The sequence below is a fragment of the Ursus americanus genome, chromosome 7 (assembly GCF_024610735.1).
Source record: "Ursus americanus isolate L20-20 chromosome 7, mUrsAme1.1.p, whole genome shotgun sequence".
Taxonomy (NCBI): Eukaryota; Metazoa; Chordata; class Mammalia; order Carnivora; family Ursidae; genus Ursus; species Ursus americanus.
The window spans coordinates 15,739,114-15,753,944 of NC_142133.1; the positions used below are offsets into that span (position 1 = coordinate 15,739,114).

General features: G+C 54.0%; 1 protein-coding gene across 1 annotated transcript in view; it reads left to right on the plus strand.

Moving 5' to 3' along the window:
* Nucleotides 1–14,549, plus strand: part of EPAS1 (endothelial PAS domain protein 1) — an 82,489-nt gene extending 67,940 nt beyond the window's left edge. Inside the window, exons 7-16 of the mRNA XM_045787918.2 lie at nucleotides 145–251; nucleotides 5,305–5,452; nucleotides 6,092–6,306; nucleotides 7,577–7,767; nucleotides 8,235–8,345; nucleotides 9,549–10,030; nucleotides 10,854–10,980; nucleotides 11,246–11,363; nucleotides 11,659–11,820; nucleotides 12,330–14,549. Of these exons, the coding sequence (XP_045643874.1) occupies nucleotides 145–251; nucleotides 5,305–5,452; nucleotides 6,092–6,306; nucleotides 7,577–7,767; nucleotides 8,235–8,345; nucleotides 9,549–10,030; nucleotides 10,854–10,980; nucleotides 11,246–11,363; nucleotides 11,659–11,820; nucleotides 12,330–12,481 (1,813 nt within the window). The 3' untranslated portion in view covers nucleotides 12,482–14,549. The remainder of the gene's footprint in view (nucleotides 1–144; nucleotides 252–5,304; nucleotides 5,453–6,091; nucleotides 6,307–7,576; nucleotides 7,768–8,234; nucleotides 8,346–9,548; nucleotides 10,031–10,853; nucleotides 10,981–11,245; nucleotides 11,364–11,658; nucleotides 11,821–12,329) is intronic.
* Nucleotides 14,550–14,831: the final 282 nt, after the last annotated feature.

Genomic DNA, 14,831 nt, shown 5'->3' on the forward strand with positions numbered 1-14,831 from the left:
GAGCAGGAAGCCTGGAGTGTTTTCATCTGAACGTGTGCATTTGATTTACCTTCTGAATTTAGCTCCTTGAGCCCCTGCCCACGTTCATATAGTCTCTCTTCCCACATGGTTTTTTTGTTTTGTTTTGTTTTTTTTTTAATTCAGAATCACAGAACTGGTTGGTTACCACCCCGAAGAGCTGCTTGGCCGCTCAGCCTATGAGTTCTACCATGCACTGGACTCGGAGAACATGACCAAAAGTCACCAGAACCGTAAGTTCCTGGAGTGCCGTGTGTGGCTCCCTTGTATCTGTGGAATATGACCTTGAGTGAGGTGTGACCAGAGAAGACCTGCTTTCCTCCTTCACAGAGCCACCACCTTATGTGGCAGACAAGACCTGTGCCCTCAGGATGGTTAGAGATCCGAGGCTGCCACCCACCCAGATGACAATGTCACGTAAATTAGGAAGAGGGCCCCTTCCTCCAGGGTGGGGGGGGGGGACACACCCATGCCACGACCCACAGCTTAGAGAGTAGAAGGTGGGCTGAATGTCAGTCCCCTCATTCCATCTCCACCCAGCGCCCCAGGCAGCCAGCAGTTGGCACAACCCTGTGGGACAGCCCTGTAGAGAGCAACACAAGAGGACACATAGTCAGCTGGGTTGGGGGCTATAGAGACAGGTACACCCGAGAACAGGAGGCCTGGGAGAGTTCAGGAAAGGAGTGGACAGAGCCCTTGAGTTGGACCTTGAAGGATGGGGGAGGACGGGGCTCAACAGGTGAAGGTAGGGGGGCAGCAACTTCACAGAAGTGTCGCAGTCGGCCTCAGTTCTCCAGCAGCTCACTTGCTGGGTCAGAGAACTCAGTCAGAGTCTGTCCAGGCAAACCAGTACTGGCACATGGACACCGTGCTTTGCAGTTTGAAAGAAAACCTGAGTTATGAAAGGATCCTGGAACAGCACTGTCCAATAGAACTTTCTGTAAGGGAGATGTCCTGTATCTGCATGGTCCACATGAAATGTCTAGTGCACCTGAGGAACTGAATTTTTAAAATTTTAATTTTACTTAAATTTAAATCGCCACCCTTGGCTAGTGGCTACTCCATGGGACAGGGCAGCTCTAGAGCCTTCACTCGGCCATATTCCCTATGCAGCCTTCTGCCTGCAGACGATCCAGGACAGTCTCCTTGAATGCATGCAGCCCGTCGATATACAAGGAATCTGGGTCGATACCCCTATACCTGGCCCGCTGGGGGACATAGAAATTTATAGGATTGCTCCCCAGTGGAAGGAAAAGGAGGGCTGTGGGCTCTATGGGAGCACGTGGCTCATCTCTTTAGCCTCAGTATCTAGCATAGTGTTTGATAAAATGTAGGCACTGAATCAGCGATAAACCTAAAGGCAACACACATATTTGGGAAAGAATGCTTCAAAAGAGGGCTGACAGTGGTGCAGACAGAGGTGCCGAGAGGATTCTAGGAGGACTAAAAATGGGTAAGGTAAGTCTAACAAGCTTGCCCGTGGCCCTGCTGGTCTTTGGCCCCCGGGATTAGCTGTGGCTTGGGGTGGCAGTGGAGAAAATGGAGATGCTGTTATTTGTCCATTGTTTCTAAATCCATCCTTAAACAGCTGGGCCCAGAGCAGCCAACAGATAAGCAACCCCACAAACTGTGAGTGCAGTTAATATCCTCTGATGGGTGAGATCCTGTCTTTCTAATTGGTCTCTGCTTTGTCCTCGTGACTTTGGGGTTTGAGCTGGCAGTACAACAGGGCTCCTTATGATATCTCAGAGAAGTTTTCACTATGCTGTCTGGCAAAAAACCAACCAACCAGCCTAGATTCAGCCCCATTCAGGGACCCAGAGAATGGGGGAGGGAGGCGAAGGTACCTTCGTGTGCCCGTGGATGTGACCCTAGCCTGCCCCAGCCGTGAAGCTGTAGGATGTGGTTCCAGTCTCCGTGCTGGGATTCCCCATGCTTTTCTGTTACACGGTGGTCCTTGCTCCCAAAGTCATCCCAATGCTGCAACTCCAGGACCTGGGTTCTGGCCCAGCTGACCCACGGATTCCCCAGGGCCTGGCTTTCTGGGCCTTTCCTCCTGTACGTGTAAAATTGGGGAAATGTCCAGCTTTTTTCCTCAGCCAAGGGTGAAGTCAAAGCAGGGGACAGTAGTAAAGGTTTCTGGGACTTCCCGGAAGACATTATTGTACTTTGTCTTCTGGAGTAGAAGAACTGAGGAAACTGCTATCAAAAGGGACAAAAACGATGACTTCTCACTAGGCATAGAAAAAGGATTTTCTCCTTCTTAAAAATCTTTGACCCTTAAGACAGAGCTGGGATAAACCTTTGTCTTATCAGTTTCCTGCTGACTCCAGGGGAAACATGGTGCTTTTTAATGAATCCATATATTGAAGCATTAGGCCCACTTAAAGGTGACTCACAACCCAAAGAGAAATCACAGGCTCCTGTCTTCCCCTGGTGGGGCCAAGTAAAGCTCCCCTGAGTTCAGCGGCCTCGTACCCAGCCAGCAAACCCAAATCCAGCAAAGGGAAGTCTGTGTGCGTTGGAAATTGGGTTAATGCCAGCTAAAACAGAAGCATCTATTTCTGTCTCTCCGTCTGTGTGTGTGTGTCATTGGGTTTGTGCAAATAAAGTTATACCACAGACTCGCACTAATGCGGCAGGGTAATTGGAGGCCCAACTTGGAGGCTGGTCCAGGTTTATACACCAGCATCCTGAGTTTCCACGTGAATGTGTGTCTTAGCCTGTGAACGTTTACTGTCGAAATGATTGGGGAAGCTCTGTCCTCAAACCAGATTTAGATAATTGAAAGCCATCATTTCCAAATGGATTAGTAATTTATACATCGTTACTCTCGGGGGTAGGGGTTGGGGAGAGTTGGGGGGGCGGTTTCTCTTTGTTGTGTGAGGACATTATGTGCTCTTAGGAAAACAAGATTAAAGGCCATAAACGGCCTATCTACTAAGGAGCAGGCCCCTCACCCAGGCTGGCGTTAATGAACAGATGGTTAGAAAGCGGGCGTAATTATATTCTACGGCCAGAGCAGGCCCTCGCCTGCAATCACTAGAAATGCAGTTAAGACCTTTGCTTACTGTACTACTTAATCAAAAACAATACGAGCCCTGAACTTTGTCTGCATTAAGATCCGTCTAAATAAGTTAACTCCAGGCACTTGAAATTGTGCAAGAATCGTTTCTCTGCAGCCAGGGGAGCCTTAGTGGGGCACCTGAGGGGCCCCAGCGAGGACAGCAGTGATTTCTGGGGCCCAGGAGCCCGTGACGATGCAGGACCACAGCCGCAGCAAGTCGAGGCTTCCCAGTGAATGGCGGCATGGGGGTCGTAGTCAGAGAGTGCGGGGCTGGGAGTGCTGTTGTCCCGCTCAGACCGCGTCGCTCTTGTGTTGCGTCGTGTTAAGCAGGTGACAGTCTGGCCTTAGTTCCTTCATGTCCAAAGCAGGTGATAGCTATCCTCTCTGCGGCCCAAGATGGTGTTCAGAGAGACTAGACCAGGGTGAGAGGCCACTTTGGAAAAGAACATGGCAGCTGCTTACAAAGGAAGCATGTACTTAGCCGGTGACCTGGCCACCGCCCCCCTAGCTGCACCCACAATGTGTGTCCATACCAAGATGTGTACACCAATGTTTATAGCAGCGCTATTCATAATAACCACAAACACTGAAAACAACTTAAACATCCATCTACAGGTGAATGGATAAAGCAATTATGGTACCTCCATACAATGGAATACAACTCAGCAATAAAAAGGAACCCCAAAAACCTGCACCACCCTGAGGCACCTGGAAAGCATGCTGAGTGGAAAGGAGCCAGACGCTAGAGCGTACATACTCTTGTATGAGTCCACTCACATGCACATGGAGAGAAGAGCGACATGTAGAGACAGAAAACAGAGCAGGGGGAGCCTGGGACCAGGGGTGGCCCTGGGGATGAACTGGCAGGGGGCCTAAGGACTTCGGAGGCGGTGGGCTGCTGGGGCAGTTGTTTGCCTTTGATGGTGGTGATAGTTGCACGTGCATTTGTCCACACTGCACTCCTGGGACTGTATACTTAAGGCAGGTGCATTTTTAAATTGAAGGTTAACTAAACCTCACTGACGTCGATTTTAAAAATGAAACCCAGACCACGACAGCTTAGATTGGGAGTGTTAGATTTAGACTGTGATCCTGTCTGCTGTTTCCACTGAGGGGCCCTTTCAGCAAATCACCCAGGAGTTCTCAGCCTCAGTTTCTTCGGATGTAAACCAGGAATCACGATGGACACCTCGCGGTGTCGTTGCGTATTCCACAAGCCGAGGGTAACGCTAATCCTTATGGGCGACTTACGTGCCAGGCAGTTCTAATTGGCTTTGCAGCAATGAGTTCCTTGAGACAGCTTTGAACACTGCAAAGCACTGCACCCAAGTAAGTTACTACTTCCTGCACCTCGGAGGTAGGTGCTTGGTCAGTTTTTGAAGTGGGTAAAATGTGCCCAGAAACACATACAGCTAAAGGACCACAAGCGGCACTAGTAGGAACCAAGCTGCTCTCCTTAGCCTCGCAAGGGTGGTGAATGGGGAGGTGGCTCCCAACTACCAGGAGAATGGAGTGCAATTCTCCGCGTTTACCGAGAATCTGGATATTCTCCCGTGGGGCCGCTCATGGTGTTCCCTACAGACCCGGGGAAGAGGGGGCTTTTCCTCTATAGCATTGTCCGGGAGGTTCGGTCAACATCTGCACCTGTCAGCCGGGCAGGCAGATACGGTCCTCAGTATGAACAGCTGTGGTATGCCGGCTAGCTAGTAACCATCATTACCATCATTACTGTTATTTTTATCAGTGCCTCATTTCGCAGATGAGGAAACCAAAACTAAGAGGCAAAGTTCTTTTCCCAGAGTCCCCATGCCAGCCAGCTCCTAATGCTTCCATCATGCCTCTTCCAATTCTCTCTGATTTGAAGAGTTTGGAGCTAGGATTCTGAAGAATGAATTCCCAAGGAATGAAAGTAGATGGACAGTTTGGAAAACTACCAGAAATTCTAACATTAGGAGACTTTAAAGAGATTTATTGATTCCTTTTTAATGAGAGCAGATGAAGCCTTCTGGACTAGGGAATGTGAGACACCTTCCCAGTGCTTTCCTACAGTAAAAGAAATGTTAAATGAGCATTTAGAATAATCTGGAAGAGGAAAGAAGTCATGAGGAGGTCCTTGCTATCCTGGTGCCCGGTCTTGTCTGTTTCCCCAGAGACCGCCCTCCCCGTGAGGTCTCGCTCCCCAACCTCCCTGACCTGGGGCTCCGTTTCTCCTCCCCTAGTGTGCACCAAAGGGCAGGTGGTGAGCGGCCAGTACCGGATGCTTGCTAAGCACGGGGGCTACGTGTGGCTGGAGACCCAGGGGACAGTCATCTACAACCCTCGCAACCTGCAGCCCCAGTGCATCATGTGTGTGAACTACGTCCTGAGGTAAGCCTGGGACGGCCGCAGGGCTGGGTGTGTAGGATGCCTGAGCTCCCCGGACCAAGGGCAGCGGGCCGAGGGCACGCAGACCTGCCTGAACCCAGGCACTGCCTCTGCCAGCTCTTGGTGCCAATCTTCCGGGCCCCGAGGATGTTCATGGCTGTCTTGGGAGCGATAGGACGCCTGGGGTTGCCCCTTCCCGTGACTTTTTTTTTCTGTGTCTTTCCCCATCTGTCATCTGTGTCATGCCTCTGACCCACGTGGGGGGGGTAGGTATCATAGTTGTCACTTAATGAGTATTATCCAAACGGGGAACGAGGAAAGAGAAATTGCTCGAGCTTTCCAGGAGAAGATGTAACAGCTCCACTCCATAGTGCCTGGGGAGGAAGTTGGAGATGGTCACACCCATGTACGCCATGTAGTGCACGTGCAGTAATAAAACAGCATCCCAGAGACACCCCATCCCAGAGCACACTCGGGGCTGCTGCCTCCCTTCACCGTGTGGCTCTTTACATGATGCTGGCACGGCGTCCATACCCGTGTTGTCGGCTGGGAGGGTTAGCTGTCTGGTTTTCCATATGTCCCGGGGTATAAAGGATTTTGCTAGAAAATGTGGAAGGTCTGGAGCACTTCTTGTCCCATCAGTGAGATCGAGAAGAACGACGTGGTGTTCTCCATGGACCAGACGGAATCCCTGTTCAAGCCCCACTTGATGGCCATGAACAGCATCTTCGACAACAGTGGTGAGGTGGCCGCGCCTGACAAGAATAACTACCTGTTCACCAAGCTGAAGGAGGAGCCCGAGGAGCTGGCCCAGCTGGCGCCCACTGCAGGAGATGTCATTGTCTCTCTGGATTTCGGTGGGTGCTGCTTAGCCGGGCAGGGGCCCGCTGAGCCCTGTCTGGGTGGGAGGAGGTTCTTACTGGAACAGGCCTCCCTGGCTTCAGCATTTCCTCAACCCCTGCCCCTTCCCTGGTCCTGTGAGTCCCTGTGGGTGGCCAGACCCTGTGCCGAGCGCCAGAGCACAACGTGCCTCCCCGGGGGGGAATAAGAGGGTCCCACCTCGGACTTTGCGAAGTGCTGGATGGGCGGGGCTGTGGGTTCTCTCTGCCGAGGAGTCAGCGGACTCTCCATCAGGGGCCGAGGGAGAGTCCGACGTGAGGGAGGGGCAGCAAGAGAGATGCTCTGAGGCTGCTGCCGTGTTTTCACAGAGAGGGCAGCTCTCCCTCTGGGCCTTGAAGGACAGATTGCTCATTTAGGTACAGGGCCAGGCTGAAAGAGTAAGAGAAATAATTCCAGAAATGCGGGTGGAGAAAAGACACTGGCCCAGGAGGAAGCCCTCATATGCACTGTTTCTTTAAAATGCTGGCCTGGCCACGGGCCACCTGGGCGGCTCAGTCGGTGAAGCATCTGACTCTTGATTTCCGCTCAGGTCATGATCTCAGGGTCGTGAGATCGAGCCCCATGTTGGGCTCTGTGCTGGATGTGGAGCCTGCTGGAGATTCTCTCTCCTTCTGCCCCTCCCCCCACCCTGTGCATGCACTCTAAAAAAAAATTTAAATGTTGGCATGTCCAGCTGTGTGTCCCGTGGCCCCAGGCAGAGTTTTCGCCCCTTGTCCCCCTTCTATGCTGGAAACACCTTCAGTGTGTACCTGGGAAGCCCCTTGCTTCCCATCACCCTCTCCAGCCTCGTGTGCCTGCCCCAGGGCCAGCAGCACCTCCCCCTGCTCCCCCCACACCGGCTTGGCCCCTTTAGAAGGGCTCTGGAGAGGCCGCGTGGGGATTGCAGCTGCCCCGGGACGAGAAGTCTCACAGCGGCCCTGTGTTGTGGCAGTACTGAGACAAACTGCCCTGTTTTATACCCTCCTCCTCATGGACCCCTTGTCAAGGAAGCGGATCCTAGTACCTGTAGTCTCTGACAAGGAAATGCTCCAGGAGGGTGCTTCCTTCCAAGGGAGGCAGCTCGGGCCTCCAGTCCCGGTTAGGGGCCTGTAGTTGCAGCCGAGCCTCGGAGGCTGAGGGCCTAGCCCCAGGCAGGCTTGCAGACCCTCCTAGGACCTTCCTGCATTCTCCGGGCTTTCTCTGCCCAGCGGGTGTGGGTGGTAACCAGCCAGGCCCTTGTCTCCACAGGGAGCCAGAGCTTCGAGGAGCCCTCCTCCTACAGCAACACCCTCCTGCCCCCAAGCCAGCCGTGGCCCAGAGAGCCGAGGAGCCACAGCACCCAGAGCGAGGCCGGGAGCCTGCCCGCCTTCACCGTGCCCCAAGCGGCGTCCGGGAGCGCCACGCCAAGTGCCACCAGCAGCAGCAGCAGCTGCTCCACGGTGAGCACCCCGCCTTGGGGTGAGGACATGGAAAGGCCGGGCTGCCCCCTTTGGCCGCTGTAGGACAGCTGAGTAGACAGCCCAGATAGGAATACTGCCCTCATGCCCCTTGAGTTATCCCGGAGTCCCCTAGGGCGCTGTTCCAGCTGGGTGCTGTTACTCTGTGTGTACCCCCATCTCAATGCTAAGTTCCTTGAAGAGGGGGGCTGAGTGGCATACAGCTTTGAGCCCGTAGCTCAGTCCCTGGGCAGGGCAGTCACCGTCCTGCTCAGGGCAGAGAGCTGTACGGTTTCCAGAGCCCCACCGGCCTCGGCCTCCTTGTAAGGAGTGGTCCCTCTACACATGCTTGTTCCGTGGACTGGAGTTGAATGAATCTGTGAGTCCAGAAATGTACTGCTTTCACCTCGGACTTCTGGGGAGACCAGTGCCCTACTCTTGACTTAGTCACTCTCCTTCCTGGCCCCCAGCCTAGCAGCCCCGGAGACTATTACACATCCCTGAATGATGATCTGAGGATTGAAGTGATCGAGAAGCTCTTCACCATGGATACAGAGGCAAAGGACCAGGGCAGCACCCAGGTACATGGGCCATGCCTGCCTGCTGGTGGGCGGCGAAGGCTCACGCCCATTCTTGCAGCCCTGTCCCTTCATCGCAGACACTAGTGGGGGCGCTTGGCCAAGGCCCTGGTCTTAAATGGGAAATAGAGCCTGTGGTGGTCCCCTTCTCCCACCTCTGCCCTCTGCTTTGCATGCCCAATCCAGCTCGTGCAAACTACCCCCGAACCTTCTTTAAAGAAGCCCTATGTATATCCAGAATTGTGAGAGGTTCATAAAACAATTACTCTCCTCACAAACACATTCATCGTAGGATTCTGAAGTGACTTTTAACTGCATCTTAAAAGGACATCTGACAGGTTTTCACTTACAGCTTCTCAGGAATGCACCTAGGCAGTGTTCTTGAAAGGGACTGGTGTCCCTGAAAACTTATACAAACAGGGACGAGGTGGGTGGATGTGTCACACAGCTCCAAGGGAAAGTGTTAAGCCCCCTTCATCTCAGGTCCGGTTATCCTAGCGCCTGACCCTTCCCGCCCTCTGCCCTGAAGTCCTGAGGGTTGTTGCTCAGGACTCGATTCTGTGTGCTTCTGTCCTCCCCGGTGTCCTACAGTGAATAGTCACTAAGCTGCACGCCCCACCCCCAGCAGCGAGGGCAGCATTGTCTGCGTGGGCTCGGGGTATGCCCTGGAGTGCCCATCAGGACACTGGGAACTTAAGTACTTGCCGGGTGACAGTCTGTCCGCCAGCAGGCCACAGACGAAGCCCGGTCATGCACGTGGTGCTTGGGTCTGTGCAGGGGCATAGAAGGGAGAGGAGGAACTGTCCCTGGCTCCCCGGGAGCCACTGTGTGCCCCACGGGCCTCAGGAGCAATCTCACTGGGCCCCAGGAGAGAAGGCAGATGGGAGAGAGGAGGGTGTAGCAGGTGGGGTGAGGCAGGGTCACCGTGGGAACGTGCAGGCACAACCGAGTAGAGCGTGGAGATTTGGGGCACAGGCTGAAGAGGGCACGAACCCGGGGAAAGGCCAGCGTCACAGGCCAGGAGCCCCACACAGCAGGCAGACAAATCTGAGTTTTCTTTTGGTGGGCCACAGGGATCAAAGACTGTGCTAGAGCATGGGGGGACGGGGAGAGACCCTGCTGCAGGGAAGGGGTGGTCGGGGGCTGGAACAGCATTCTCAAGGTGATGCCCCCCTCACCGCACCTTGGCCTCTGCTCTGTCCTCAGACGGACTTCAGTGAACTGGACTTGGAGACCCTGGCCCCCTACATCCCCATGGACGGTGAAGACTTCCAGCTTAGTCCCATCTGCCCCGAGGAGAGGCTCCTACCGGAGAAGCCGCAGTCCACCCCCCAGCACTGCTTCAGCACCATGACGAACATCTTCCAGCCGCTGGCCTCCCACGGTCCCTTCCTCCTGGACAAGTATCAGCAGCATCTGGGAAGCAAGAAGATAGAGCCTGAGCACCAGCCCATGTCCTCCATCTTCTTTGATGGCGGGAGTAAGGTGTCCCTGCCTCCGTGCTGTGGCCAAACCAGCACCCCTCTCTCCTCCATGGGAGGCAGATCCAATACCCAGTGGCCCCCCGATCCGCCATTACATTTCGGGCCCACGAAGTGGCCTGCTGCAGATCAGCACACGGAGTCCTTGGGGCCATCGCCGCTGGGCGCCCCCATCACCTCACCCCATCTCTCCATGTTCAAGAAAAAGTGAGTGACAGAGACCCTGGGCTGCATCGGCAGGGGCGGGGTGGATCTGGGGGGCCCCAGACAGGCTCGCTGCTCCTCCCCTGCCACAGCCTTCCCTGTGCTCTGAGAGGGGAGGCCTTGGGGGAATCACCCCGAGGTAGGGGAGGCCTCGAGCAGGATGCATTTCTATCAGGGCCGAGGCGAAGAGAAGGGGCCTGCGGAGGCCCTCGAACACCACCGCCTCTCCCTTCAGAGCGGGCTCCTCCTCCGAGTCACAGAATGCACACAAGTGTTTGAAGGACGCTTCTCTTAGTTCTCTGCTGGAATCCTGGTTGAGGAAAGCATAAAAGATGCCCTTGCTTCTCCCCTGCCATAGCCTCTCCGGGCTCCCCACATCTCCCCAACGAGGCCCGTGTCAGCCAGCCGGCCGCTCACTGGGCTGAGTCACGGGGGTTGACCTGTGACCTCTCGCTCCCAGGGCCCACGGTTCTGCTTCCCTGGGGCACTTGCCCATCCTCACTGGGCCTCACTGGGGAGCGGTGCAGGGGAGAGACAGGGCAGAAGACTGAGGTCTTCAAGACCAAGGTCACTCACTGTGCAGCCACAAAGGAGGCCTGAAGGCTGTCCAGATACGGCTGGGCTGACAGGCACATGTGGGGGGTACAAGTAACTTGAACCATTTCTCAGCATCTCAAGTCCATTGCCCCTCCCCTGGGACACTGCCCTTTGGGTCCTAGAGCCAGCACAGGCAAGTATTCATTCTGGAAGGGTCCTCTGCAGGCGCTGAGAACGGGGGCTGTGGGGCTCCCAAGTCCTTCATGGCTCCCTCTCTTGGCGTTGGCAGGTCTGCAAAGGGCTTTGGGCCTCAAGGCGCAGATGTGCTGAGCCCCGCCATGGTGGCCCTGTCCAACAAGCTGAGGCTGAAGCGACAGCGAGAGCATGAGGAGCGAGCCTTCCAAGCCATGAGCGGGGTGAGCCGCCTGCCTACGGTTGTCTGGGTGCCCTCCACAGCCCATGGGGGCACGCGACTGGGTGTGGAGACAGGGCTGAGGGCGGAGGTCCAGCCTGGCCAAACGCTCACAGTGGCTGTGAGGGCTCAGAGAGCCTGCTAGGGGCAGCGGGAGGGCTGTGGATGTGGCCTTTCAGAGAGCGCACACTGGCCCCCGTCCAGGCCCACCCTACCCCCTGCCTCAGGTTGAGGACCTGGTTCTCTGGCCTTCTCCCTTCTACATCCAGGGGGATCCCTCAGGCAGCAGTACTTCACATCAGGTGTGGAAAAGGATGAAGAGCCTCAGGGGCAACGGGAACTGCCCTCTGATGCCCGACAAACTGCTGAGTGCAAGCCTCCCCAATGGTAAGCAGCAGGCCCAGGCCTCCTGGGGTGCTGGGTTCCTCCACGGTCTCAGCACCTGTCTCTCTGAGCCTTGGCAGAACAGGATGGTGTCCTGTGCCCCCCACTCCTGCACACACCCACCTCCCCTTTCCACTGGGCTCAGATGATACAGTCAGAAAGTTCTGGGCGCTGATGCCACAGGAGCTGGCTCTAGTTCTAAGCACCTTTGGTAAAGGAAGGAGGCTTCTGGGGGCTTCACAGTCTCTCCCCTGCCTTGGCCTGGCACTGCCCTTATTTGCTGGCATTGGTCTTTCAGACGAGTTCACCCAAAATCCCATGAGGGGCCTAGGACAGCCCCTGAGACACCTGCCACCGCCTGCCATGAGCCCTGGAGAGAACGCCAAGAGTGGGTTCCCCCCGCAGTGTTACGTCCCTCCGTACCAGGACTACAGCCTGCCATCGGCTCCCAAGGTGTCAGGTGAGTGCGTTCGGGACCTGCAACCCCTGGCAGCAGGGCTCAGCCCCAGAGGGCAGCTACCTTTCCCAGAAGATGCCATCTTCCCCCAGGGTTTCAGAAGGGACATCCAGGGCTAAGAGTCCCCCAGCCTGTGTCTTCTGCTCAGGGTTTCATGGCGCCGTATTGCCTACTGCCTCGTTCACATAGCGGGGACACCACTCTGCCTTCGGGCAGGAACGGAGCTGAGGACATGCCCAGAGAACGCACTGCCTCGGGGCGGCCTGGAGAGCTCTGGGAGGGGTCACCCCACCAGATCCATTCTCTGGGAGCCCCCGGACACCCACCTTCTACCCCGGGCTGCCTGAGTCTGTTCCCATCTTACAGATCCTTGATACCATCCCCAAAGGGTTGCTATTTGGCGTGAATATAATTGGTGGCTTGGGGGAAACCTACCAGAAGCCCTCTTATGGAAGAGAGGTTTTTTGGAACATTTGCGAGCTTTAAAAACACGGTACCCACCGTTCTTTCAGGCATGGTGAGTCGGCTGCTTGGGCCCTCCTTCGAGCCCTACCTGCTGCCCGAATTGACCAGATATGACTGTGAGGTGAATGTTCCTGTGCCGGGAAGCTCCACGCTCCTGCAAGGAGGGGACCTCCTCAGAGCCCTGGATCAGGCCACCTGAGCCGGGGCCCCCCGGGCGGACCCCCCCTGCCAGCTTCACTGTCTAGGTGTACTTCCGCAACTAGGTATTTCTAACACCGACACACTTGTTACGAGGTGTACCTACCCGGCGAACTTGCCCACGGCACCACGTAGTGGCCTTTTTCTAAAGACGCTCACTTTAGTAGCTGTGTTTTAAGATACACCGTTGTTTCACCTGCCGCGTTTTATTCTGTCAATGAACATGTTCTTAAATTTTGTAAGATTTTTCTTTCCCCAACTTCGATTACTTCTAATTTATGTTATTCATGGGTCCCTCTGTCTTGCTCTCTCACACACACAGTATCCATACTAACGAGTTTTGTGTTACGTCTGTTCTCTTGTCGGGAAAGCTTGGGCTTCGATGAACTAAGAAAAGTTGTTGTTGTTGCCAAAGAGAAACAAAGTAACTTCGCTATCCGAGCTGGGTTTTCGGGGCCCGTTCCTCGCAAAGCCCTTCTGCTTTCTTTCCTAAAACTAATCCCCCTATGGTAAATTCCCATCTTTTTTCTCTCCTTAAGCCAACTGTTAGCTCTAGTTTTGACATAAATTTTGGGGAAAAAAGAGAAATGTGAAGGGTGAACCCTAGCGTAGGTGGTTTTCTGTGAAGGTTGTGCAATGGGGCTTTTCCCTCACTCTTCGGGGTTTTTCTCCCGCATTTGGCGGATTTGTTAATTATTATTCAAAAACGTAACTGAGTTTTTTAAAGAAAACTTATATCTGGGTTAATGTGTTTATCATATATATGGGTACTTTGTAATATCTAAAAACTTAGAAACGGAAATGGAATCCTGCTCACGAAATCACTTCAGATCTTTTTCATAAGGTGTTGGTCTTCTCTCTCCTGGTGTTGCCGACACTGCCGGGGTTCGGCACTCCCCTGGGCCTGTCCTAGCTCTGCTCGAGGTCTCTCGCTGTTGGCTTTTTGCTTTGGGGATATGCCATGGGCGTGACAAAAATCCAAGACATGGAATCATGAAGTGTGGGAGCATTGCGAGCTGTCTTGTCATGTTCTGTATGTATTATGTATGTATGTATGTATGTATATTATTGCTGCCAGGAGGGTCTGCTGGCATGTTATGGGGTGAGGGTGGGCCGAATCTAAGGGGAAGTGCTTTAATTTTTCTTCAGATTTTGTTGCTAGCCCTTCAAGTGCACTGAGCTATGGGACTCTAAAGGTCTTTCACATGGCACATTGGGATATTTCCAGAATTACCATGAGATGGTTTCAGTGGGAATTCAGGAAAGAAAGTGAGGATTCAGAAATGGTGCAGTGATCCAGCCCACCGTCCTCCCAGCTTACCAGCCCGGAGCACATGAAGCTGGCCTGAGAGAGGGTGTGGGAAGTGGGGGTGGCTGGGCCTGACCAGGCCAGCACCCCTTCCTCAGCCTGCTGTCAGGTGGCCCTGCCAGGAGCAGCAGGCAGACTTCCTGGTTGGCCCCTAGCCTCAGGCCTGCCCCAAGGTCTGACTGTCACCTGAAGTGACTTATACAGGTAGGAAGCACTGAAAATCAAGTGTTCTCAGAGCACTTTAGAACTCACTGGTTGAGAGGGACAATACCTTTTGGTTTTTAAATACCAATCACACGGAGCTCTTCTACCCTGGGTATGATGAGGAAGTTTCTAGAAACACACATAAAGCACAGCAGGCCAAGAATTTGGTAAAGCTGGATGGACTCAATGCCAAAAACACAACAAAAGAAATCTAGGAGAAAAATGACCTGGCCGCTGCCTTGACCAAATCACACCGTAGCAGCACCGCTTGGCCCCACGCACGGCGGCAGAACTTGAAGGGTTACTGACATGTAAACGCTGGTGTTTGATTTCCTGTGTGTGTTGCCTCAGCATTAAGGGCATTCTACCCTTGCAGTTTTACTAAAACACTCTGAAAAATATTCCAAGCTTCATATTAACCTTACCTGTCAACGTAACGAGTTCATGAACATTACTGTATTGTCAAACTCCTACTGACAACATTACTATAGGGGAGCTTAACTTTATAAGGAAATGTATTTTGACACTGATATCTTATTAAAGTGTTCTGATCCTACCATTGCTGGTGGCTCTTGTTTCGTGTAGATTTGTCATGGGCTACACGGATATAAAGCAAAGCCTCTATTAAATAGTTTACGGACAACGAACGTGGACCCTGATCTCTGTGAGGCAATGGACGTCAGCCGACAGAAAGAGCCACATGAACACTTGGGAACTGCTCAAGCCTGGGCTCCATGTCGCATCAGCCATATTTTCACCTATTTTTCTGCCTGCCACTGGGCTCTTTCTCGTATCCTAGGGGGGCACCCAAGGACAGAAGTCACGGTCCTGCTTTCAG